General features: G+C 45.3%; 1 protein-coding gene across 2 annotated transcripts; it reads left to right on the forward strand.

Moving 5' to 3' along the window:
- The first annotated feature begins 105 nt into the window (after nt 1–105).
- On the forward strand, nt 106–27964 carry TP53INP1 (tumor protein p53 inducible nuclear protein 1). 2 transcript variants are annotated; one of them, XM_066578349.1, is made up of 4 exons: nt 106–316; nt 15163–15423; nt 18858–19203; nt 26861–27964. In XM_066578349.1, exons 2-4 carry the CDS (start codon nt 15312–15314, stop codon nt 27111–27113), a joined length of 711 nt encoding a protein of 236 aa, XP_066434446.1. In that variant the 5' UTR covers nt 106–316; nt 15163–15311; the 3' UTR covers nt 27114–27964. The 2 variants fall into 2 exon arrangements, with proteins under 2 accessions (XP_066434446.1, XP_066434445.1); XM_066578348.1 differs by having other exon boundaries at nt 106–269.

Raw genomic sequence — 27964 nt, forward strand, 5'->3', positions numbered from 1 at the left:
TTGTGTATAAGCCTCGAAGCACGAGTCACGTGCGTTAACGACAGCCCGCCCCCGGCGTCCTATTGGCCAGCGGTCCCGGCCGACGTCACGACCCGATCAGCTGTTTGCAAACTGAGTTGTACAACAACAAAAGCTTCAGTTGGAAGGCGAGAAGCAAACGGGAAAGAGTCGTAGAACGCCGCGTCTTGTCCTCGCACACCTGGAGCCGCTGCGGAGCGCTGACCAGTGCCTAGAACTACCTCAGTAACGACGCGGGAAGCAGCGGACGAGTGAGTAGGACGGCGGTCACCACACTTGTCCCGTTGGGAGCGGCTGTGTGAGTGGAAACTTTTCCCTCGGCTGTTGGACTGTGGGGACAGAATGTTGGCCGCGCAGCGTTATGGAACGTTAGCGTTTGGAACGTCCGTGCAGCAGAGACCGTTGCGGCTCCGGCGCTGCGCTGTTGTTTTCCACTAGTAGCTGCCCCTTTCCTTTGTGTGACACTCATGACGTTGTGGTATTGAGTGGTTTATAAACGGACTCCGCCCACACTACTACTCCCTGCCTATGGTGCGCCCTCCAACGGGTGATGTCATGTGTTCTCAGCAGTGACGTCTACGCCTAAGCCCCGCCTACCACAATGGAACCCACCTGTGTGCTATCACCAGGTTCAAGGCTCCCGCTTGCTTTTTATAACCCTTTTTGCACCTGATTTTGCTGGGGGAATGCAATAAAGTGGTAGAAGCTAGATAGGCGCCGGGATGACGGCTTCCTTACGCCAGGCGAAAAACGGTCCAGGAATCCATGTTTATTCAGCGTAAATGCTTGTAGTGACTGAACAAGGAAGGTCGGGCTCACACAACCCTGTGCGCATCTCATGTGTACTTGCTGCGTGCGCCAATCTGAATACACTGTCTTGGCGTGTATGAGTGCCAAAATAGCGCATGCTGTTTTTTGGGTTTTTTTTGTTTTTTTTTAAAGGGGTTTTCCATGAAAATATTATTGATGACCTGTCATCGATAGTTGATCGGTCTGGGATCCATCGCTCGGGACCCCTACCGATCAGCTGTGTGGGTACAAGCTGTCAGCGCCGCAATAACACAGAGGTCGGAGTGGAAGCCTTCGCACCGACCTCCGTGTAGTGGCCGGCGCTGGTAACTGCAGGCATGGCTCCCATTGATTTCAATAAGCCGACCCGGCCACTACATGGGCGGTCGGCGCGGAGGCTTCCGGTTTGACCTGTGTGTTGTTGCAGCGCTGACAGTTTGCGCCCGTACAGCTTATCGGTTGGGGGCCTGAGCAACGGACCCTAGCCCATCAACTATTGATGACCTATCCCGAGGATGGGTCATCTGTAATATTCCACTGGAAAACTGCTTTAATACAAATTTTTTTTTTTTTTTTCACGAACAAAAAAAAAACATGGATTGGTGGTCTATTCCAAATCAATGGGTTATTGGCATCGAGTGTCTCATGCTGGAAAATTGCGCGTGCAATGACAATACGCCTGTATGAGCCTGGCCTAACAATAATTTACTTATCGTTTTGGCATTCGGTTTCTGCAGGGGTGTAAACTGAATGACAGCCGGTCTGTGTAAGGGGGGGGGTCCACACACGGCGGTATTGCAATGGATTTTCTGTGCAGAAATTCTGCAGCATTTAGGCTGGGTTCACACAAGGAGGATTTGCCGCAAAAATTCCGCCCGGAATTTCGCCGCGGCTAATCCCGGATTAGCCAGCCATGTGGGCGAGACTTCCACAAACTGCAGAAATAATCTGCACAGAACCCGTGCAGAAATTTGACTTGCGGTGTGAATTCGTTTACATTGCATGTCAATTTCATGGCGGTCTCTGCTGAGGAATCCACTCGCTCTCAATAAGGTGGGTGAATTCCGCATGGGAGATCGTGATAAAAACCGCTTCAAAGCCAGCTTGGAGGCTGTTATTCCACGACTGATCTGCGATAGGATGTCCGTGTGGGCCCAAGCTAAACAGGCAGTCATTCATCCACAAATGGCTGCCTTTTTACTGTGAATGGAGGCAGGTGGAGCGATCTCCGTCACACTCCGCCTTCATTCGCTGAGCGATAAACGCTCTTGTATGAAAGCACAGGAGCGATTGACTGTCGGGCACCCCTGTGCCTGACAACTGTCCCGTGTAAAAGGGCCCTTGGGCTTTGTTTCTGGCAGAAGCACTGAACTAAACCGTAAGTTAGGGCCGGTTCACATCTGCAGTAGGGCTTTCAGTGTCTCTGCTTTTGGAGCAGAAGAAACAGGATTGTGCTGAGTTCACAATAACAGTTTTTCGATGGACCCTGTTTTGAAAAAACGTAATTGTTAGGCCAGACTCTCACAACCGTACTTGTGCGCAATATGCAGTGGATAGAACCTATTCATTTCAAAGGCTTTGTTCACAAGTGCGTATATTGTGTGCATAATTCTGGCATGCAACAAAAACTAGAACACGCTGCGTGTTTTCCTGCATATTTGTGCAGGGAAATAGAATATGTGAAGCTAATTAGCCATTTCAATGTATGGGACATTGAAATACACATTAGGCCGCTCTCATACAGGCATTATTTACACTATTTAGCCCTGAAACGCCCGTTAAAAACGCTGTGAAACGCTCTATTGATTTCAATGGGGCATTTCAGATGAGCGGGACGTTTGTAGCACTGTGGTGTTTTGAACGCTGTTTGCTCTATCTTTTTCTTCTTATCACATCACCCATTCCAATGATGAGGCGCATTAAAAACAGTGTTTTTACTAACTCCTGTGTAGAAGCAGCCTTGGAGCTGCCCCCCTCACCCATCCTGGATGTCTGTGGTGCATGCAGGACGCAGATGTGTGGGGGTAGGGGGCAGAGGTCAGGGGTTAAAGCTCTAATTTCAGCGGTGGACAGTCACTGGGAGCTGGAGCGCCAAGGTGATGGAAATCCTTGCTGCTGCCTGCTAGAGGGTCAGGATAGGGAGGGCACAAATAGGGGGCCCAATTAGTGTCAGGGTCACTACAAGGGGCACACTTACTATTAGGGCCAGAAATGCTAAAAAAAAAAAAAGCAGAATAGAGATGGAAATTTGAGAAAAGAATTGAAACTGAAAGTCTTTAGTTTCAGTGCATTTCTACAGGCAGGAAAACATACATTTTCTTCCTGTTTTGCTGCTCCCACAACAGAACAGCTAGACAGAAGGCAAAGACCCTGTAAGATGGCCCTACTATATAGGGAGGAAACCCATGCAAACATACGAACTCCATGTGCATGATGATTTTTGTCAGACTTGAACCGATGACCCCAGTGCTGCAAGGCAACAGTTCTAACCAGTTGCAATTTCTTTTTTTTTTTTGCCACTCACAAAGGGAAAATTGCAGCATGTTCTATTGCAGCACGGCTTCCGCGCAAACTGCTTTCATTGAAGTCAATGGAAGCCGTCTGATCCATGGTCCTGACACTGCAGACGGCCCGTGGAATCCATGTCATCACCTAGCAACGGCGTGGCATAATCTGTACTGTGCATGTGCACTGGCTAGCACATCCACGGTACAGATAAGACAGTAGACAGGTATGCAGGGGTCACCGCCAGGCATGGAGTCGGAGTCTGATTTCGCTGCAGGATCCGACCCGGTCGTGTGCAGCCAGCCCTACTGCAGGTTTTTGGTTTTTTTTTTTTGCTAAAAATCGGATCATCCCTTTTAGTAAAAAATTTATTAAATAAACTGATACTTATCGCTCGGCCTATCACGATGAGCAATACTGCCAGCCACCATTCCATTCATTTCAGCAGGGCTGATAGAAATGGCCAAGCGCGTTGTACTCGGCCATCTCTGACAATCCTATTGAAAATGAACGAAGCCTGACTGCTGCTCCATGCAATCTCCTCCTCACTGCGGGGGGCTGCAGGGAGGAGAACGGGGCTTATCCAATTACCGATGGATGGGTGAGAACTTGAAAAACCTGCAGTAACTGGAATACCCCATTAATAGATTCAAGCAAGTAGACCATAAGTTACCTAAAATAGTCGTGGGTCAAAATTCCAAGACCTGTTTATAGATATTGGGAATAAAAGTGATATTTTACCTCGTTCTTCTATTGTGATTGTAATTTTTTTTTTTTATCTTTCATATTACGTGTAACACTTGCTGGTTGTCCACTTCACTGCACGCACTTAGAGCGGGACACGAACAGCGTCTTCTTGGCGACAGCAGACAAATTAAGCAGGTTGTTATTGTCGCTGACAAATGTTTGTATTCTGTCTGACGTAGATTCCTCGTCTACAGGCTGCTCTTCTTCCTGTAACCTGTTAAGGACACGGCCATTTTTTTTGTTTTACTTTTTTCATCCTCAACATCCTTCTGTGTTATTTTTATTTTATTTTATTTTTCTTGCCATTGATGGGAGCCACTCCTGCAATATCAACCCTGGCCACTGCACCACAGACGAAGCTGTCTCTGCAATGACAGCGGGTCCATACAGCTGAGTAGCAGACCCCACTAACCAACTACTGATGACTGATCGTGAGGATGGGTCCTCAATGGCCAGGATAACAATTGAACCTTTATAGTTGGGTTCTCCAATATCCTGCCATCCAACCCCTTTTTTTTTTTTTTTTAAACTGCTCCAGTGTTTTGTAATGAAACTCTGGAGGGTAACCGATACTAGAACTGATTCCATAGTAATTCAAGGCATCTGGCACATGCACACAACATTTCTCTGGTTGGTTATGGATGCCAGACTAGAGCCTAAAGTACATTAAAGTGACATCAGTTGAGTCTGGCTTTCGCATGAAAACATCGTCTGTACACAACTGGTGTCTGTGAGGCCAAATTGAAAAATATAGCATTTTGTTGCCATATTCTGATACACATACCTTTTTTTTTTTTTGTTAATGTATCCGGTCAACAGCTGTGTTGTAACTTTTACTGGTGCTGCTGATTGACAGGTCTCTCTGTATACACAGTAATCTGCAGGAGCGCAGCTACAGACTTGCAGGCACAGATGTGGTCCATATGGAACTCTCCACTGGATCTCCTAAAAAGGTTCATGTTATCCACAGCGGATTCCATCGGTGAGCCCTGCCGGTAACCCTCCATATGGCTGTGTAATGTACGGAGTACACCGCGTATGCACACAGGCGGTCATACGCACTACAGATTTTTTTTTGTGTGCTTTTATTTCCCGCACCATTGCGTAGCAATGACGCGGTTACCCGCAGCCCATGCGCAATATTATTATGTATAAGCTGTGGGTATATCCGTGACCATAGAGCTCAATGGGATCTGTTGCTGATATCCATGGTAAAATAGAACATGCTGCGTTCTACTTTCCGCGAGCAGATTACGCAAACCCAGCCTGCTAATGTGAGCAGAACTGCATAAGGCTTAGGTTTCTGGCTTTAGGGGTGTTTCCATTACTGTTTGCCTGGCCTCTCTCACCAAAGCAGACATGCTCAGCTCCCCTTCCCTGTTTCTGAGGTGGTGTAGCATAACCACGCCCACTCTATACTACACGGCTATCTATCCTTTTCTCATCCTCTGAATAGCTGCTGGTCCCCTTTTCCCACCCACCCCCACCCTCATTTCTGCTTTGAGCACCTAATTTCCTCCCCTACTCCCTGGCACTGTCATAAGCCCTCTGTAATAGTAGTTTTGTCTGCTCTGCTGTCTGTTCTCCTGATCTAATGGGGAAGGAGCTGTCAATTTACTCTGACACCATTTTCTAAGACTTCAGTGTTCCAGTCTGCAGTGCCTTGAAAAACAATGCAAACCTAGAAATCAATCATAAATTTTTAATGAAAACCAATTACAAATAGTTTTCTTTATTTCCAAAAACGTCTAGATTTAAAAGCCAGTGTAAAGGTGTACTTGGCCTTTAGGAAAGTCACAAAGTGTGCATTTGCTCAACCGTAAATTGTGCCAGTGTCCGAATAACCGTATTAAAACCAGTGTTGCAGATAAATGTCATATATTGTGGTGTGTCAATAGTGCTGTTCACTGAGCTTATTCTAGTGGCACATAAGATGTCAAATAGGTGTATATTTAATACTAGCGGGTGAGAAGCGGAATCCGCAATACAAATCCGCCTGTGTGAGCCCGGCCTTAGGCTGGCTGCATATGGGCAGATGTGCATTGCAGAATCCGCGGCCAGCATCCGCACAGAGGATCCGCAGCAAATGGCATGTGTTGAAGGTATGCAAAAAACGCTTCTTTCTTCACATGCGTGGAAACGAATAGCAATTTCCGTGAGCGGAGGAAAAATTGCAGCATGCTGTATTTCGCTGCAGACTCCGCGCGGACGGCCTCCATTGAAGTGTGAGCCCGGCCTAAGGCCTTATGTCCACTTGCACGCATAGATTCCACAGTGGTATCCGTGTGTGCCCGCGGACACAGAGAGGAAAAGACTGGGTCTCATCTCTCCGGTCCAGCGCAGATCTCCTCTGAGTCAGTCGGATCTTCTTTCTTCAGCACGGCGTATGCGTCCGGGAGCGCTGGCTGATGTGCATGCGCAGTGCTCATCTTTTTGTTTTTGAATCCCCTGCATTTCTGCGGATCCGTTGCACCTCCACAGTGACAGCGGCGGGTGTACCGCGGCAGGGGCGGCTTCCATTGACTTCAATGGAGGCCATCCCTGTGGGATCTGCAGGAAAATAGCGCATGTCGCGATTTTTATTTTTTCTTCTTCCTGTGTGTGCGGCTTGCATGCAGGGGAAAAAAAAGATCCGATCCGCATGCATTAAGTTGCCCTACGGATGCTAATGCATCCCTATGGGCAGCTAGAGCTTATTGCCCCCGCACGGGTCTTAGACTTTTCCAACTTCTCTGATTGCGATGGTTTTTTTTCTATCACTGTTTCTCTTCCTGTATTATGTTTTTGTTGGTGGTCTTTTTTTAAACCTTGTGGCTGGTTATTTTTAACCTGTTTATAAGATGCTATTTATACCCGCCTGCAGCCACAATCCTAATATAACTCAATAGGAGTGTTTTATGGCATGGTTTCAGCGAATAAATGCCCACCTCCCGGGTGGCGCTGTCCTTGCTCGCCCCTGTAGACACGGGGTTTAGCGGGAATGTCTTAAACATCATCTGAGTTGGGGCTCATTCACATCAGTCTGATTTCTGCTAGTAAATGGCCGGATGTGCTGCTTCATTCTGTAAATCTCCAGCAAAATGCCAGACTGCTATCTGGAATCTGAACAAATCCCATTATAGTCAATGGGGATCCATTTGGCACCGTTTTGGTTCTGTCATAAGATAGAACCGTTTGGCCAGTAGTTGCCGTCTTTGTGTTCAATGAACAGAGCAGGAATACGGAACTCCCCAATGCTGATGTGAATTGGCCCTTTCTTCTAGCGCTCGTTCACACAGACATAAGCGCATTTCGATTGGGCAAATATGCCATGTAGTTGCACCACCAAAAAATCTTATGCTCACGTTTTTCGTCCGCACTGGTGTGTTTTTTTTTGTTTTTTTTTTTTGTTCCTGTGCTCTAATGCACCACATTTGCGCATACAAAAGAATACGTTGATTTTTGTGCACATAAATGCAGTAAATACGCAAGTTTGTGTATTTACGAACGCCCATTGATAAATACACACAAAGATCGGGCCATCGTGTATCATGAGCAGACTTTTGCACCTGTGAATTATCCCCTTGAAATCAATAAGTTGTATTAAACATGCAAAAAATACGACTCTCAAGAGGCACACAAAGGCGAAACGCTGCACGGACGGATTGTCCGATTAGAAGGATGGCGCATAGTGAACTGTTCTGTACAGTGTCTACACAAACCACCAGAAGGTACTTCTACAACATTGGGTTGAGGGAGACGTCTGACAGGTGTTCCATTGACCTCATGCCGCCGCTCTCCACCATGGTGCCGAGCAGGATGGCAATGGAGGCTCGAGCGGAGGTCTGTCCTCCAGCGATGAGTCTCACTTTTGTCGTAGTCATAGCCAAAGATTGGTTTGGAGACCATATAGGCAACACCACACTGGTACTATTCCATGGATATTGGTGTTTGGGGGAGGAGGCACATCTGGGACATCATTAGTCAGCAATTGTGTAGAGAGCTTCCAGCCGAACATTCCTCAGACTACCATTGGTGATGGCATGCCAGGGTGTGGAAGTGCTTGAATTTCTGCGCGTGGCGATACTTGATATGGAATTTTTCTAGTGGCCGTTCTACAGGGTTGTCCCGTTCACTTCAAGCTGAGTGTCCTTAGAATTCCATTGTACGGGGTCCTGCACCCTTAAAGGGGTTGTCCCGCGGCAGCAAGTGGGTCTATACACTTCTGTATGGCCATATTAATGCACTTTGTAATGTACATTGTGCATTAATTATGAGCCATACAGAAGTTATCAGAAGTTTTTCACTTACCTGCTCCGTTGCTAGCGTCCTCGTTTCCATGGAGCCGACTAATTTTCGGCGTCTAATGGCCAAATTAGCCGCGCTTGCGCAGTCCGGGTCTTCTTCTTTTCTCAATGGGGCCGCTCGTGCAGGATGCCGGCTCCGTGTAGCTCCGCCCCGTCACGTGCCGATTCCAGCCAATCAGGAGGCTGGAATCGGCAATGGACCGCACAGAAGCCCTGCGGTCCACCGAGGGAGAAGATCCTGGCGGCCATCTTCACCGAAGTGCGGGGATTCAGGTAAGCGCTGTGCGGGTTTTTTTTTTTTAAGTCCCTGCATCGGGGTTGTCTTGCGCCGAACGGGGGGGGGGGGGGGGGGGTTGAAAAAACAAACAAACCCCGTTTTGGCGCGGGACAACCCCTTTAAGGCAATGTAGCACCCATAGTTCTTAATAATTAGACCCGGATCACACTTTGCTTGATAAAAGCAGTTTCAGACTGTTCTGTTAGCGGATGGAGGTGATCAGGGGAGGGGCGATCTCCACGACTAATTTAATCCTTCCACTGAGTAATTGTTTAACTGCAGGTTTTAACTTTCTGTTTTTGTAGTGGAGGGAACACGGTGTTCTTAAAGGTGCAGGCCTTCTCTTGTGAGGACAACCATTGAACAAGTGCTGTGTTCTCTCCTCTCCCACAGACGTTCTCTTGTGTATATCCTCAGGCCGCACTTCCACGGGCAACAGAGATATCAGTCTAAGAAACTCGGGCCAATATAGCGCTTGCAAACCTGTGATTATTTTATTTTTTTTAAAGCCTGTGGCCGGGCTGCACGCAAACGATCCGGAGTCCACGTGTGGAATCTTGCGAAACCCCCACCCCCATACCTGCTCTGTACTGCGTAAGCTCGCTGTCAGTCATGCGCAGTATTGATTTTTTTTTTTTCCCCTAAATATTCATATTTCCTGCACCGTCACTAGGCAATGGGATGGGCTACTGGTCGGACAGCCTCCGTGGACTTCAATGGAGGCTGTGCACAGCAGAGTAGCGCATGCTCCGATTTTTATTTATTTATTTTTCCTTAAACGCATCAAAACTGCAGATTTCCAAGCCCGCGGTGGGTCTGCGTTTCTTGGGCCAATATAGCGCTCCCCTATGTGAATACACCCTCAGTGTGATGATCTGTCATGCATAACAACTACTGGCTGTAGACCGTTATTATCGCTGCCTCCGGCTACTGGCTCCCCCTTTAAACTTGTTTTTGTGCTTGATCCACACGTTTTGGGTCACTTGAGGACTTTGGCGGTCTCTAATCCGTTTAGATGTAGTGTATTTTGTACCATTGTCTTTCGGAACTGCCCTATTTTACTCCAGATTCTGCTTCGGAATAGACTGGCTTTATGTAAATGCAGCTTAATTGTTGTAAAATTAGTTCTGCCTTTTAATGTACCCAAATCCTCACCAAGGTCTTCTTACTGTTGGTGAATGGAGATGTTTTTGGAACAACCCAGAGCGAAGGCTCTGCTCGCATCATATTTAACCCTTTCCAATCCACTGTCTGAAGGCTGTACACAGCTTCAATGTCGGAAGACGTCTGGCAGGGTATTCTTACTGTATGTTACCGTCCGCTCTGTTGTTGGGGGGTGGGGGCCTCTCCAGTTTGTCCCATACTGCAGTACTGGCTCTAGCCAGCAGATTGTGTCATTGTATAATGGCAGAAAGAGAGAGACCCCTAGGAAACCCTGAATCCAAAACTGGATTGCAAAGGGTTAAACTTTAGACGAATGTAGACGTCATAAGAATCTCCCTTACTGTATATTACCGTCCGCTCTGTTGTTGGGGGGTGGGGGCCTCTCCAGTTTGTCCCATACTGCAGTACTGGCTCTAGCCAGCAGATGGCGCCATTGTATAATGGCAGAAAGAGAGAGCCCCCTAGGAAACCCTGAATCCAAAACTGGATTGCAAAGGGTTAAACTTTAGGCGAATGTAGACGTCATAAGAATCTCCCAACAGAATGTTTCTCCTACAATGCGTTCCTATAGGTCAAGCATACTGCATGGATTAGCATAGCCGAATATTATCCAAAAATGATAATTTGTTTTGTGCAATGAGGCCCTATGGCTGGTCTAAGCATATATCCCACACCAAGTGCAATAACTATATGTGAACACCCCCAATTACTTCTTACACATGAGGAAATGCTAGCCGGTCCTTTGTAAGTTCAATAGTCTGTACTTGGCTTCCCCTTGGCGTTCTTTGGATGACTGTAGCCGCAGTGCGCATGTTCCATACAGGAAGACACGGCAGCTTCTTTTTAGTGATCCGTGAAGGTTCCAGCAGATGGATACTCACTAATCCCTTCTCTCTAAGGCCGGGCTCACAAGAGCAGGCTAGATTATGCATTCAGGAGACCCGCAGCGGATTCCATCTGTGAGCCCGGCCAGTGCCCCTGTGTACGACACTTTACTGTATTGTGGATGATCACGGAGGTTCGCAGGCGGTCCTACGCAGTTCCGGGGGTGTTTTTTTTTTTTTTGCGCTGTCATCTAGCGATAACGCGAGTGCCCGCAGCCCATACGCAATGTTAATTGCATATGGGCTGTGGCTGGCACGCTTCTATTGACATCAATGGAGGCTGTCCGCATGGATTCCGCAGTAAAATAGAGCATGCTGCGTTTTGTTTTGTTTTTTTGTTTTTTTTCCCCCCGCTCGTGGAATCTGCTATTCGTATCCAGCCATGTGAGACCGGCCTTATACTTTATGCAGGGAGTAAGTTTAACTCATGGGACAACCCATTTAACTGCTAGTTTGTTATAAAGTATCTAGCAGCATACTATTGTAGCAAACCCTCTACTGTGAGAAGCATGGCTAGCTTTAGCTATATGCAACCTATGAGGTGGCACAGGGTGCCGGAAACCAATTTCTAAGGGGGGTGGTAGGGTGAGGGGCAGTAAGCAGATGTAGGCTGGGGGCAACTCCACCCTCTTAGGTTCGTCAGGCCAGACTATCTTCGTCTACCATGTGGTAGCATCTTCCGGAGCCAAATGAATCCTCCTCCTACGTTGCAAGGCACCGTGTCAGCCCATTGTTGTCTCTGCAACACAGTTGCTTGGTTCTGGTGCTGTATTTATGGTAAAAGCCTGGTTCTGCTACTGTATCTATATTAAGCTGCTTTCACATTGTGGGGGAGGGGGGGTTACATTTTTCTTCCAGTATTTTGAGCCGGATCTGCGACAGAAGCTCAGAATGTAGATTACACCACACATGTGAAGGAAGCCTAAGGCCGCTCACATGAGCTTTTAACAGTCTTTGAAACGACCATTAAAAACGCTGTAAAAAAAACCTCTCGCTTCAGATGCAGTTTGTTCTATTTTGTTTCAGCAATTTTTAACGCACCTCATCACTTGTTGTAATGATGGGGTGCGTTAAAAACTGTTGAACACATGGTAAAGCACCATGTTTTAGAAACGCTTGTGTGGGTGGGCCTTCGGAGTGGGTTTGTGCCTTATTTGTCATGGGTTTGGTTCTGGTACTGTATTGATGTGCTGAGCTTGATAGATATATATTAGCCTGGCACTGGTGAGGAGTGGAGGGTTCGACCTCTGACTGTAAACAAGACTGTGTTCAATTACTGCCAACAATAGGAGATCTGGGAAGGGGTGAGAACCTGAAACCATAAATATATTGGAATGTTGTTTTCTTTTACATGATGGTGTTTAAACCCGAAGAATTTGTGTGTGTGTCTGGTCGGGATTGTAAAAAAACAGATGATTGTAGTGAGAGGGGGTTTAAGAAATTACATTCACATAATGAGGCTGAAAACAAGGTTTTCAGTCCATGCTGCAACATGCCACTTGTGGCTTTGATGCTTTAATTGCAGTTTCTCTATATTCATAATAGCAATTCAAGAAATATTCCTGCAACTCTTAGAAGGCCGCCTGCACACGGGCGGAAATCCCACCGCGGGATTTCCCGCGGGATTTCCGCCACTGAAAGTTTGCATAGGAGTGCATTACAATACGCACTCCTATGCAGACGGCCGCGCGAAATCTCACGCGGCAAACAAACCGCGGCATGTCCTATGAAAGAGCTGGGGCCGCCAGGCGCGGGTGAGTACGCGCTCGTCCCTGCAGGCTCTCGGGTCGGTTCCCGCGGCGAGAATTCTCGCTGCCGGATCCGACCCGCTCGTCTGCAGGCGGCCTTAAAAACGTTACAAAACATGTTGATTATTTCTTCTTTATGATTATCCACATAGAAAAAACAACTTGAAATATTGCAGTTTTCACTCTGGCCACTAGAGCAGATCCAATAAACTGATATTTTCTGTAATTTTGCTTTATGTGTAGACACAGATTGAGGAGTATCGGGTCGTTGTGGTTAGGGTGGGGGGAGGGGTTGAGTTTGGGCAGGTAAATCGTTCAGGTCCTCACAATCCAGCAAGAGTCTGAACCATTATAGGTTGGTCTAAATGTGCGCAACAACTGAACGGCAAACAAGAATTTGTTAGTTTAGTTACTGCAAGCATGAAAACTGAATGTATCGATCGGTGTAAGTGGTCTGTTTACTGTGGGTGGGCTGGAATGATTCCTGGTCCTCTCTGCGTCCGTTCACAGAGCGATGATCATACCTGTGTAAAAGCACAAGAACGACTATCTCTGACACGACCTGTCGGGCATCTATACCTGATAGGTCATCCCGTGTAAAGGGACCCTTCATGGCGGCTCTAAAGTCCTGCTTGAAGCCTAGATGAGTTAGCATAGCATCACTGTATACATCCTCTCACTTATTTAAAGGGGTTGTCCCGCGGCAGCAAGTGGGTCTATACACTTCTGTATGGCCATATTAATGCACTTTGTAATGTACATTGTGCATTAATTATGAGCCATACAGAAGTTATCAAAAGTTTTTCACTTACCTGCTCCGTTGCTGGCGTCCTCGTCTCCATGGTTGCCGTCTAATTTTCGCCGTCTAATGGCCAAATTAGACGCGCTTGCGCAGTCCGGGTCTTCTGCTGTCTTCAATGGGGCCGCTCGTGCAGAATGCCGGCTCCGTGTAGCTCCGCCCCGTCACGTGCCGATTCCAGCCAATCAGGAGGCTGGAATCGGCAATGGACCGCACAGAAGCCCTGCGGTCCACAGAGAGAGAGGATCCCGGCGGCCATCTTCAGCAGGTGAGTATGAAGACGCCGGACCGCCGGGATTCGGGTAAGTACTACCCGGTGTGTTTTTTTTAACCCCTGCATCGGGGTTGTCTCGCGCCGAACGGGGGGGGGGGGGGGGGGGGTAAAAAAAAAAACCCGTTTCGGCGCGGGACAACCCCTTTAAGGCCGGGCTCACACGACCGGATTTGGATTGCAGAATCCGTGATCCTCACCCGTGGTATTCCGCATTCCATTAACAAAAATAGAACATTCGCATGTCCGCTCACGCGATCAGACAGCTATTGCAGTTTCCACTTGCAGAAAAAAAATCGCAGCATTTTCTATTTTTACGCGGATTCTGTGTGGACTGCTTCCATTGAAGTCAATGGAAGCTGGCAGACCCGCGACCCTTCCGCAATTAAAAGCTCGCAGATTTCACATCGTTGCCTACTGACGGTGCAAGAGGGGGAGAGGAAATTAAAAATAAAATCTATACTGGGCATGTCCGCGGGTGAGCAGTCTGGTCCATCTGCATACAGAATGCGGAAGTCCAACCTGTTTGTGTGAGGCGGGCGTTGGTGGTTAGGTAGGCAATTATCAACGTGTGTGTGTGTGAATTTATATTTTAAAAAAAGGACCTAAGCGACCCCCTCCACACGAGTGCGTGATTTATTTTAAAAATACATTTTGCGCCTGCAAGGCATGTTCGTTTGCGCAGAAAAAACCGCACTTTAAAAAAAAAAAAAAAAAATTCCCCCACCCCCCCCTTAAATGGTTAATTATTCTGAGTTTAAGGTGTTCTTTTTCCAGCAGAATTATGCGGCGCTCACGCATTTCCTTCTGCATTGCGCGTGCATTTGCGCACCCCCCTCCGCCATTGACTTCTATGGGGAAAATTGAGCATGTGACCAAACCCACTGAAATCAATGGGTTGTATTCGCTGCGTGCCGTGTACGCAAATACGTCTGTGAACGCTGCACACCGAACGCTGGTTTTGCAAGTCCCTATTGTAGCATGTCCGTAATACGGCTGGGAGGATCTTGTTTCTGCCTTTCAAGCACTCTTCATAGACTATAATTAATTGCTGTATTTTTCACTGAAAATGCACAAAAGTGGCATATTCTGCAAACGCAACTGTGAATAATCCACCCATGTGAATCCAGTAGATTCATAGATTTACATTAGCACCGTGTTAGTCTACAAGCTACTGTAATACCGATTAAAAAAAAAAATACACTTACGTGAAAGCGAATAAATTAGGGAAAGAGTGTCACCAATATGGCCGCACCCATGGAAGGGTAAATAAACATTATTTATCTACACACATAACTAATTTGTGACAGTAATACAGGTTGGACTACGGGCATTTACCCTGGCACCACACTCTCATGAAAGCAGTCTTAAAGGAAATCTGCCTTAGTTGCCATAGCAACCAGTCACAACACAGCAATCATTTTACTTTAGCAGTATAAGAAACGAAAGCTGTGCTGTGATTGGTTGCTATGGGCAACAAAGGCAGATTTTGTGAATGTGTGGTGCTGCGCTACTTTTCCATGGCCGCCCTGTATTAATGTATGTCACGTTCTCCTTTGTCTGGACATAAAGCTGCCATGGATGGTGAATAGTGATTGTGGGGACGATTTGTAGTGAATTTACGCTGTTTTGAAGATTCCGTCATCTTAAGCTTTTGTCCTTTTTCTCTTCCAGCTGTTCAACTTTGAGAAGTTTCCTGTGTACCTTTTGGGCTGGGACCATATATATGCACTTTATCACTGCCTGTGCCACCTTGCTAACCCTGAGCCATCGCTGTGCCCTGTGAAGGACTGGCAGGACAACCGCCTGCGATTTTTCTTGCAATGTTCCGTAAGCTCAACAGCATGTTTGTAGGAGACGTCAGCAGTGTCCTAACTGAAGATCCGGAACTCGGTGAGAAAGAGGATGACGAATGGATCGTGGTGGACTTTATAGGTAAGAATGGCAGTGTTGTGTAATGGGAGATCGTGCGGCGTCACGAACACACAGGTAAGTGATCCTGTTGTCCTGCTACATCATAACTTGTGTTTTATGAATGCCCTATATCTGCTGATGGCCTCTATAGTGTTCATTTATGATTAAATCAGTCTTTCCCAAACTCCGATCCTCACAACCCACCCCTGACAGGTCGTGCTTTCAGGATATCCTATAGAGGGAACGCTTGTGGCAGTTTCTGAGGTACCAACAATATCGACACAACCTGTGCAATACAAAGGAGATAGTGGGGACTAAAGGTTGGGAAATGCTGTATTTGGCCTTTGCCGCCCCGTGAATTGCTCGTCATGGGAAGGAAGTGGTTCGCGTGAAATGCCATACATGTAAGGCATTTAATCTATCTTTTTAATGGCTAACAAAAATGCATGATGTTGTTGCGAGCTTTCAAACCTTCTTAGTGTTCTTCTTAAGTAGGTTTGAAAGCTCGCATTAACATCATGTATTTTTGTTAGCCATTAAAAGGTATCATATCTATAAGATTACCTGGTTTTTCTTTCTGGGAACAATCACACTTTGCTCTACTGGCTGACACCGTACCAAACTATTCTTGTAAGGCATTTTTCAGGTTTAGTACGTGGTGTTTTTATTTCTTTATTTTTCATTGAAAAACTCCTCATTTCTATGAAATTGCAATCCTTGGGCGAGTTTCATGAGCATTAGAGGATTGTAAGTGTTTTCCATTGATTTCAATGGGAAACATCACATCGCACCTGTATGCGCATCGTATGCCTTCGGCAAAGTGCCAATTGAAAACTGGGCAATGCGTTGCAAGGGAACGTCAAAAGATAGGACCTGCTGCGTTTTTTTTTTGTTTGTTTGTTTTTTTTTAAAACCTCGCTGCATCGCTTTGGAGTTTGCATTTGTGCGTCTCACAAAGCACAAAACTCGAGCGAGTTTGTAGCTCGTGTGCATGTAAATTTAGTGTTATGGTAATAAGCTCACAGCGCAAACCATTATCTCTTCTCACACTTTTTATGCTGTTGAAGGGATTGAAGACGTGCTCTCCTGAATAAATCTTGATTTACCCTGTTGGATCACAAAACATAGTAATTTTTCACTTTTAGAGCCTTAACATTTTGCTACTATATGTAGATTTTGCTGGTATATTCAGATAGTCGCCCTACTTGCGAACATTCGACTTAAGAATTTCGCAAGATACGAACTATCTGTCCTGCACAGTATGATGTAATGCTATGGCATTACATCATACTGTGCAGGGACCGGGCAGGCTTCTATCAAGCCTGATAGAAGCCTGTCCAGTCAGATCACGGTTGCTAGGTAGCCGGGGGCCTTCTGAAAGGCCCTAGGGCTGTCTATGCAGAGCGCCTATCAAGCCGTACGCTTGATGGGCACTCTGCATAGGCAGCCCTGGGGCCTTTCAGGAGGTCCCCGGCTGCCTAGCAACCACACAGCGTCCCGCGATCTCATCGTGGGACGCTGTACGGGCCCCCTGAACGTCGGGTGCTGGCTGTTTCTTACAGCGGGCACCCGGCGGCAGCAGTTCTGACGAGCCGTGCCGCTCCTCAGAACTGTTAACACTTTAAATACCGCTGTCAGAGCGGTATTTAAAGTGTTAATAGTTCTGACAAGCGGCGCGGCTCGTCGGAACTGCTGCCGCCGGGTGCCCGCTGTAAGAACAGCCGGCACCCGACGTTGTATGCAGCGGGATCCACCCGCGATCCTGCTCCATACTACCATTTGTTCGACTTGCGAACAAAATGGACTTGCGAACAGGTTCCTGTAACGGAACCTGTTCGCAAGTCGGGGACCACCTGTACTCAGAATGGCGCCCCTTAGTGTTCTTTTGGTTCCTTCTCTGTACATCCATCTGTGTCCAGTTGCAGTGGTCACAAATGCTTGCATCACAGAAGGGGAAATTAAAAATTAAAAACAATCACAGAAAAATGGCCGTTACTTACTAACTGAGGAGTGCATATAGATGCATCCTCCTCTCACCATGCAGGTAGCTGACTACCAAATGGAGGAGCGAATAACACCTGTAGAGGACACTGATAAGACAGCCACTCACACTGCCTCTTGATAATGAGGGAGGTGGCTGCTTAGTCTCCTCACCCAGACCCCCTTGTACACTAGAAATAGCCTGACCTGACCAGCAGTGAATGTGTAACATTCCGAGGGAGAATCACAAGAAAACCACCAGGGGGCGCTGTGGCAAATATGTAGCAGCAATGGATAAACAGAAAAATTTATATTTGCAAACTTTCAGAGCGTAGAGGCCCCTTCATCAGACCGATAACAAATGAAGAACTGAGAGGAAAAGTACAAGATAAAAACTTGCACCAAGATATTGTACATGGGGCAAAACGTCATTGGGCGCTGTCCAGGCTGCATTATTCTGCATTAGCATTTCAAAGCCAAAACCAAGAAGGAACCTACGGAGCAAAAGTGTAATGGAGAGACTTACATTTCTTCTGTATTTTGAGCTCTCTCTCCTAGTTTTGGCTTGCTTATATATATAATGCTGACAAAATAGTGCCGTCTTAAGATGAGCCAGAGCTATAATACTGACTATGTATGAAAGAGGTAAAAGGTGGTGACTTGGGCTGCTCTCACATAATTACACAATTTTCTCGTGATGTGACAGTGCTACAAATCGCATCTATGTGAAGCCCATGGGTTCCTTCACATTAGCGATTGTTTTCAGCATGCTCTATACAGCCGCGATTTGCGATGTTTTGTAGCCCATGTTTCCATATGGAGCTATCTTTTCTGTTGCATCGCACGAAAACATGTTTTTTGTGCGATGCATCTTTTACAGTGGGAAGTCCTGCTGTTTGTCCCTAAAATAAGGCCTGGCTACATTAAAAAAAAAAATTGCCTAACAGGCGCTGTCTGCTCTGCCACACTTCTCCTCCCAAAGTGCTGGTGAAAACTTGTCTAATAATAAACTTTATTTGTATAGCGCCAACATATTCCGCAGCGCTATAGCCTTTAGCCAGTGCATCCTGGTTAAGGGGCTCAAAATCCCACCTCCAGGAAGTGCTGGCTCTGATTGGCTGAGTGGTGGCGCTCGAGAACCAATCGGAGCCAGCACTTCCTGGAGGTGGGATTTTTGAACCCCTTCACCAGTAAGTGCTGGCTGAAGACTACAGACAAGTTTTTACTGGAGCTTTGGGAGGAGAAGTGCAGGGAGCGGACAGCACCTGTTAGGTAATGTACTGTGTGTTTGTTTAATGCAGCCATGGCTTATTTTCGCCCTTATGAAAGAGGCCTTTAGAGTTCAGAGATCTGAAGCCACTGATGCTGGTGTAAAGACTCCATGTAGTAGGTCATAAATCAATGTGTTCGATTTGAGTCCTTGTGTGTGTTTTTATTTCTTTTTCTCTTTTTGTCTTGTTTCTCTTCCACTCTAGTTAATAACTGCACTAGAACACCAGAAGAAGCCTCTACCTTTGAAAAAATTGATTTTGCAAATGAAGATCCTGTCTTGAACTATGCACCAGGTGCCTTTGAACAGTTAGAAGACACAATTGACTCTTACTATGTCCATTTTGATCCGTGTCCTCTGGAGGAGAGTTGGTTTGTTACTCCACCGCCTTGTTTTACTGCTGGAGAATTGGCCAGTATTGAGGTGGAGACCAGCCCGATGGAGAACCTTCTCATTGAACACCCCAGTATGTCTGTCTATGCTGTGCACAATCTTTGCAGTAAGCCAACAAGGACTTGTGACTCAGAAAACCACAACTCAAGTTCTTTAAGGTGAGTCTTCTGTGTGTCCATAAACTCCTGTTTTGGTGATGGTGATTTCTTGTTTTTAATTTTTCTTAAATTTCAATAGTTATGGGGGGCGTGGCTTAGATGCAGACCCGAGCAGCCGTGGTTTCTTGAGCTCTGCTCGCACCCGGTAATTAAGCTACCAAATAAGCATATTCCAGCACAGAAAACTCTGTTTAACTCAACACTGAGGAGCCCTGCAGTAAAAAGTGTTACCTGCAAATCGTGTAGTGAAGCCGAGAGAGACAAAGACCTTCTTCACCCAGCGCTTCCCGGAGAGGTGAGAACGCCCGGAACGGCAACGGAGGGCTCTGCCGACCCTAGGAACACTCTCCGTAGGAAAAAGAAGAAACGGGGCTCCACTGCAACCTCCGCTGAATCGGCTGGTGAGTACTGCAAGAAGCCTGCTGAAGCGCGGGAACGGGCGCCATCTTAACCCTCAGCAGCCGCAGCTCAGCACGGCATGCAGAGAGAAGGTGAAGGAGACAGCTCCAGGACGCATACTGGCTCCTCGATCCCCCTGATACAGGATAGCTCACAGCAGCTGCCTATTCACCCTGGGCGGCTGGGCACAGAATAGCTCGCCGCTCAGAGCAAGCAGCGGGCTGATAACAGAGACAACAGCTCTGCAAAACCTGAGAGCCAGCGTTAGGGCTCCTGAGAGCTGTGACTCCTCTTCATCAGAGCTTGTGAACTCAGCCTCTCAAACATAGTGTGAGCTGAAAACCGGCCGTATTCTGAGACAATCACTGTTTTACACCCACAATAATAGAGTTTAACAGAAAGCTCCCTTAGAGGAGGCGTGGCCTGTACACAGACGGAGAAAACCACATAATACCAAGCACTAACTGCTTCCAGCCTATATAGTGCTTAAAAGTGATTCTAACCTCTCCAAAAGCATTCAAAAGCAGTTTGGAGGTTCACTGTGGGAAAATGCCTAAGAGAAGGGGTACTAAAACGCCGCTAAACAAAGTCTCAGACTTTTTCACCACTCGCGGCCCAGAGAGACAAAGACCGTTAAATAAAGGGGGTTCCCCCTCATCTGCAAGCTCCAAAGAGGGAACAGAGATTTCTCCCTCTAGATCACCCGATATAAGAATCCAAAACACTGACCAAGAGCTGCAAAAAGAGGCGACACTAAAGACCACATCCAGATATGAGATGAGTGTCCCCATTGGAGAGAATGTTAATGCCACTCCACATGGCCATAAAATGGCGCCGACGGGCTCGCATCCATCGTCTGCCCTCTCCACTCCTTCATCAAGCCCTGAAAAGCAGCGCCCCCGACTCTCCCCTCATACCAACCAACAACAGGGAGATGCCACACTTGAGCCTGACCCCATTACAAGTGTCCCATCATCTAATATACCTGCTATGGAAGATTTTATAAAACAAATGATCCTAGCCTTAAGGGGATCCTTGCAAAAGGACATTATGTCTCTGTCAAATTCCCTAAACTCCTCTGTACAAGATTTAGAAGAGAGGACTGATCATATTGAAACCAAAATGGGAGAAGTAACTGCATCCCACAACAAATTAATAGATGCACACTACTCCCTGGAGGAGGAAGTAGAAGACATGAAAAAAAAACACAGATCTGGAGGATAGGAGCAGGAGATGTGACATCAAGTTCAGAGGCATCCCAGAGAGTGTCCCACAACATGAGCTAAAAAGCTTTATTACCAAGTTAATCAAAAGCATCCTCCCAGACGCCTCAGAACTGGATTGCACTATTGATAGAGTGCACAGATTGCTAAAGCCGAACTTTTTACCAGACTCTGTTCCAAGGGATGTAATCGCCAAATTCCATTTTTTTTCATATAAAAGAAGCCTTGATGACAGCTTCAAGAAAACAGGGCAACCTACCATCTCCATTTGCAAACATAAGCCTCTTCACTGATTTGTCACAGAATACAATCCAAGCGAGGAAAGCCTTTTCCTTAATCACCTCATCTCTGAGAGCTGCAAAAATACCCTACAAATGGGGCTTTCCGGCTAAAATAATAGTTCATAAAGACAATGTAATGCATGCCCTTAACTCTCCAGAGGATGGTGCCCGCGTTCTTTCAAAATGGAATATCCCACTTCCAGAGGAACCGCAATCAAGTAAACCTCAGAGGCCTCCGATACCCTCTCGTCGTCGCGCGCTGCCTACTACTCCTCCGTGAAAACAACGCAAGCTAATCGCAGGTTCTCCTTCATTTGATGCTGGATATACTTCTCGCTGACCTTCAATACCGGGCTGATGGTCGGCAAGCCGAACTTTTCCCCCCACAACAGGATTCAGGTTTTTATACCTGCTCTTTTCCAAAGTTTTATCTGTTTAGTTTTACAAGTTTACTGCCTTTTCCTTGGAGGGCTCACCTTGATGCTTTCTAGCAATAAGATAGATTATCCTAATTTTGCCCTCCTGAGCAATATGAATAGCGCAACTAGTATAACTTTTAATGTTAACACGCCTATTACTGTTTCTGCCTGTACTTTTACTTTAAGTCTGTATGTTTGCTATGTTGCTAATGTGTTACAAATAGATATGCTCATAACTTACCTCTATAATGCATATAAAATTATGTTCCCAGAACGTTAGGGGATTAAACTCCCCATTCAAACGCTCAATGGTCTGGAAAGATGCTAAAACGTCTAACATTGACATTTTATGCTTGCAAGAGACGCACTTTGCCCAACAGTCTTGCCCTAAATTTTCAAATAAACAATACCCACACGTGTTCTTTTCCAATGCCCCCAAAAAACATGCTGGAGTACTGGTTGCCATGAGAAATAGTCTTCATTTTTCTCTTAATAAACAAATCTCAGATGATAAGGGCAGATATCTGATTTTGCAAGCCACCATGAATAACTCACCAATTACTCTGGTAAACATTTATGCACCTAATAAATCTCAAATCTCCTTCCTGAATAAAATAATAAAGAAGATTTAAAAAGTTCTCACGGGCAAATTAATAATATGTGGAGACTTCAATATCATAGTGGACAAAGAGATAGACTCCACAGCAGCTACTAGGAGCATGTCGGTCCTTCACCCTTGGCTACATAAAGAGGGTTTATATGACCCGTTCAGATGTCTCAACTCCTCTTCAAGGGAATTCACCTTTTTTCTCTCCAAGGCACAAAACATATTCGAGGATAGATATGTTCTTGGTGGATAGAAAGACCCTCACTTCAATCACTGATTCCACGATTGGAGTGTCCACATGGTCGGACCATACGCCGATATATATGGATTTGAATGTGGGCGCCCCATGTACTCTATCAAAAATTTGGCGCAACGACACTAACTTGTACAATATCCCTGAGAATCAAAAAGCTATCAACAAAGCCTTGGAGGAATACTTTTCCTTTAACGCCACCGCTGACATAAGAAATGCCACATTATGGAACGCTCACAAAGCAGTTATAAGAGGTGTATTAATAAAACTCAAAATACAACAAAATAAAAGCAAACGAGAAAAGATAGACCTCCTATTAGATAAAATAAAGAAGCTGGAGTCGCTCCACCAAAAATCTGCACAAAACAATCTTCTAATGGAGCTATCCTCCTTGAGAAGAGAATTGAAAAGAACACTACTAGAAAATTACAATAGGGGGTTGATGTACTCCAAGGCAAACTTCTATTCCTACATGGACAAGCCTTCAAAATTGATGGCTAATCTTGTCAAAAAAAAGCAAATCAAAGCCAAAATTCCATTCATCATTAATAACAGCGCCCCCCGGGTAAAAATTTCCCACCCCCAGCAGATAGCCGAGCAATTTAAGGACTATTACAAAAACCTCTACAACCTTAAAGATAGTCCTGACATTTTTCAGCCAACTCCAGAATTAATAAAAAATTTCCTGGATGGATTGGCTCTCCCCACGCTGAACACTCAGTGACATTAAATAAACCAATTTCCAACGCGGAAGTCCACAAGGCCATACAAGATTTAAAAAACCACAAATCCCCTGGACCTGACGGTCTTTCAAACGAGTATTATAAAAAATTTGCTCAACTGTTATCCCCCCACCTAAATTTGTTATTTAATGATGTGATGAACCAGGGCTCCATACATGAGGAAATACTCCAGGCCACTATTGTCACTATCCCTAAGCCAGGCAAGCCCCCTACAACACCAGCAAATTTCAGGCCTATTTCCCTCCTGAACTCTGACTTAAAAATATATGCAAAAATATTGGCCTGTAGGCTTCTGAAGGTTCTGCCCATGGTCATACACAATGACCAAGTGGGCTTTACGAAAGGAAGAAGTGCCACGGATGGCACACGCAAAATACAAAATCTGCTGGAGCGGATTGCCTCGAATCGGGCGCCTTCTCTCCTCCTTTCCCTGGACGCGGAGAAGGCGTTCGATAGAGTGCACTGGGGCTTCGCATTTGAGGTGCTCCAGAGGTTTGGGGTGGGTGAGGGCTTCCTACGTGCGGTTCAAGCTCTCTATACAAAACCTTCAGCAAAGGTTCTGGTTGACGGAGTGCTGTCCTCCTCCTTTTACATATCGAACGGTACCCGACAGGGATGTCCTTTATCCCCATTGTTATTTGTCATGACAATAGAGCCCCTCGCAAAATTGATTAGAACATCTCCAGAGATTAGAGGCGTATCAATGGGCTTAAGACGACATAAAATTGGTCTTTTCGCCGATGACATTATTGTCACCATGACAGACCCTCTGAACTCCCTAAGGGGTGCAAACAAATGTATCACCCAATTCAGTAACGCCTCTTTGTATAAACTAAACTCTGACAAATCCCAGATACTGGGAATCAATATTGAGCCTGACTTAAAATCAGATATACAGAGGGAGTTCCCCTTCCAGTGGAGAACAGAGATACCATACTTGGGTACCAAAACCTACCTGAAACAATTTCAGACCACTACTGCTACGAAAAGATATACGCAAATTTCAACAACTGTTTATCTAAATTTAATACCACCTGGAACAGTTGGCAGCAATTCGAACTGAAAAATACTTTGTATAAACTAAACTCTGACAAATCCCAGATACTGGGAATCAATATTGAGCCTGACTTAAAATCAGATATACAGAGGGAGTTCCCCTTCCAGTGGAGAACAGAGATACCATACTTGGGTACCAAAACCTACCTGAAACAATTTCCGCAAATTTTGATCCCCTATATACTTCCCTTCAGTTGGAGATGGAGGAGCTGGGTAAAAAAGAACCATCTTGGTTCGGTAGAATGGCACTCTATAAAATGTTACTACTCCCGAAAATCCTTTATCTTTTTCGCACACTATCATATCCAATTCCTCCGTCCGTGATCCAAAAATTCCAGAAACTACTTTAGCTTTATTTGGTGTGATAAGAAACCGAGATTAGCGGCATCAATACTATACCAACATAAACAGGGGGGTCTCGGCGTGCCCAACCTCCAGACCTACTACAAAGCCTGTCTATTAAGCCAATCTGGAGCCTGGCTAAAACCCCAGCCATCCTCACCTTGGTGCTATATTGAGAAGAACAGAAATGGGGACAGACATCTAGGCTCCCTAATCAAGGCCTCCATCATTGGAGCCCTGACTCCAAAGATCTCCCCATTGTTTCATTTTCAAGATATCTCCTTACTGATGGTAAACACTCTCCACTATTGGAATCAACTAGCACTGGGATTCGGGGCTGACTCCAGAGGTCCTCCAGCTGATCTTCCATTTGAAGTCCTCTCCTATTTTATTCGAGACCTAAATCTAAACAGGTGGTTGAAGAGAGGAGTAAAACTTATCTCTGACATATTGAATAAAGGTGGACCCCTCCCTTTTCAGACAATCCAAAACAAATTTAGTATACCTGATTCAGAAGCTTTTTCTTATATAAAAATTCTCTCCTTTCTCAAACACGCTGATCTTTATAATTTTTCCTTTCCAAAAGGATTGGAAGACAGTCACTAGATGTAAAAACTCCCAAGCCTCCCAGATCAAAGTTTTTTTTTTATAGCACACTCATCCAAAATACCAATAAGTCAAAGAAGATTCACCTACTGAATTGGGAGCACACAATAAAAAAAAAGCTTTTCACTCCCGTTGCGGCTGAAAGCCTTTGAATGGGCCAATAAAGCTACTCTATCGGCCAACATTCTCCAAACCCATTACAAAGTTTTAACCAATTGGTATTACACACCTTCAAAATTGGCAACTTTTTTCCCAGCTCATTCTAACTTATGCTGGAGAGATTGCAGCCAAGTGGGCACTATATATCACTTGTTTTGGGAATGTCCCCAAATCCACAACTATTGGAGGGAGGTATTCAACACCATCCAATCCATAACTGGCATACGTCTGGAGTGTTCACCCCAACTAGCACTTCTTCTCATTGACTGCCAAATAATTCCAAAAAAGAGAGGATGGATATGTCACTTCTAACCGCAAAAAATATTATAGCAAAAAAATGGAGGCGGACTCACCCGCCCTCAATTGGAGACCTCTTGGACGCAGTTTCAGACCACTACTGCTACGAAAAGATATACGCAAATTTCAACAACTGTTTATCTAAATTTAATACCACCTGGAACAGTTGGCAGCAATTCGAACTGAAAAATAAGTTCTGAGATGTTGAAAACTGTTTTGTTGATCCTTTTTTCCTATCGCTTAATTTCAAAGAGCAGTTACCGCATTTAAAACATACATTGCTACATGAAATACTAAGCTTGAAATCATTATTGTCACATTATGAAAATTCTGTAGTGATGTTAATGAAAATTCTGTAATGATGTTAACTACTACCTGCATATGTAATGATGTGTATATGCTCTTGCTTCACAAAACCAAATAAAAATTATTGATTAAAAAAAAAAATAAAAAAATTCAATAGTTATGGGTTTATTTGAACTACAACTATTGAGCTGTCCTCAGGATGGCTCATCAATAGCCGATCAAAAGGACTTCACTGGTCAGGTGTTGTGTAAGAGCTACGGGCCAGTCAGAAGGCTCAAAACGAGTCTGTTCTGCAGTCTCCTTCTATGGTAGTGCAGCTTTCTCTTAGTCACTTCACTGGAAGACGACTGTACTACCATTACAGGCCACTGAAAAATGGACAATAGTTTTGAGCCTTCTAGCCAGCAGTCCAAGTGGTGGATCCCTTATAATCTGCTATTGACGAGCTATCCTATGCTAGGTCATTAATAGTTGTGGGGCAGAAACCCTTCTACCCCTTGCCACTCCATGGCACGTATCTACGTCCTAGGTGCGTGGGGATAATATGGAGGAGGTTCGGAAGCTGAGACTGCTCCATACACGGCCAATATCGACTAAATTGGGCATATGAACTGAACCATGGAGTAATGGAAGAATGTAGTCTGGCTGCACTCTTGAGAAACATGAGCATTTAAGTTGTTGATTTGGCCTTCAAATTCCCCAGATCTCAGTCCTATTGAGCAACTGTGGGTTACACTGGAAAAAAAAAGTCTGACCCTTGGAGGCTGCATCTCACATCTTACAAGACTTAATGGATCCTACTTGTATCTCTTTGTTCTGAAGATATTCTATGTTGCCCTGACTTTTTTAAATCGCCCTATATAATGGTGTCTAATTGTATTGATGTTAGAACTTATTTGAAGTTTTTGGTTGGTTCTTGCCATAACTTTACACTTTATTTGGTTGCTTTCTTCCAATGTTTTTCAGGTTGGATCCAGGTCACACCAGTGTAGCTCAGCATATACATTGTTATATTGCAACTCTTGCTACTCGCACAACCCTTCCAAACCTGACAAAGATAATACCATTCTCAAAGTTGTCAAAGCAGAAAGTGGAAAAAACTCTTCTTAACCGGAAAAGCCTTAGACGCCAAAATCGCATTCGAGGATGCCATTCACACCAGGTCAAGCACAGCAGGGTCATTGTTCACCAGCCTTGCCAGCGTCGGTACAATAATTGAATGTCTGACCACTTCCTTTCTTTCTTATTCCCTTCCACCCCACAAATGATTTCATTTTTTTTTTTTTTTTGAGGCCCATCTTCAGTAGTGTGGGGAGCGCAGATCTCGGCGCAACGGCTTGTGTAGATAGTTCTGTATCTGTTGGTCTTTCAAGAATGTCTTGCATTTCAAATGATTACGGTGTCATTAAGATAGATACGTTCATTCTGATGGATTTGGTTACAAATTACTCATCGGGTTCATAGTGGTTTCTAGCATCTTCTGGTGTTCTGTGGCTTTGGCAGTTGGCACCATCGCATTGGCGCGGTTAGCCCGTGTAAACCTTTCTATAGTGTATGGTATCCTGCTATGTAATGCAGCTTGTAAGCTCATATTCTTGGAGCTGTACTTGTATCTGAATGTCACACTGCCAAAACTGCCACTCCGCAAACTTGAACTACTAGAAGACTATATAACCAAGTCCATAGTGAGAGATTTTTGAGCCACTACCGTCCTCTTGGCTGGAAACCAAAAATATGCATTTTTATACATAGGGGGAGGGAATTTAATACTTATTTATACTGTGTTCTCTCTTGAAAATGAAGAGGTCTGTGTTACACCTCCTGTTGTTGAGATATAACTATTTGAATACCAGCAAAGAATTTTTTAAATATTTTTTTTTTCAATCTTCCATTGATGACCAAACTGTTAATTGAGGTTACATCGTCTTGAAGCCACCATGGCATTTTTTCTACTGTTTTTTTAATTTAGAATTTTCACCTGTTGGGCATTGCATGGGAATCCATATCTAGCAATTGTGTGTATGTATATGGTATTCTAAAATAAAATACTAGTTTATATTTTTTCTTCCA

Source organism: Eleutherodactylus coqui, chromosome 9 (assembly GCF_035609145.1).
Source record: "Eleutherodactylus coqui strain aEleCoq1 chromosome 9, aEleCoq1.hap1, whole genome shotgun sequence".
Taxonomy (NCBI): domain Eukaryota; kingdom Metazoa; phylum Chordata; class Amphibia; order Anura; family Eleutherodactylidae; genus Eleutherodactylus; species Eleutherodactylus coqui.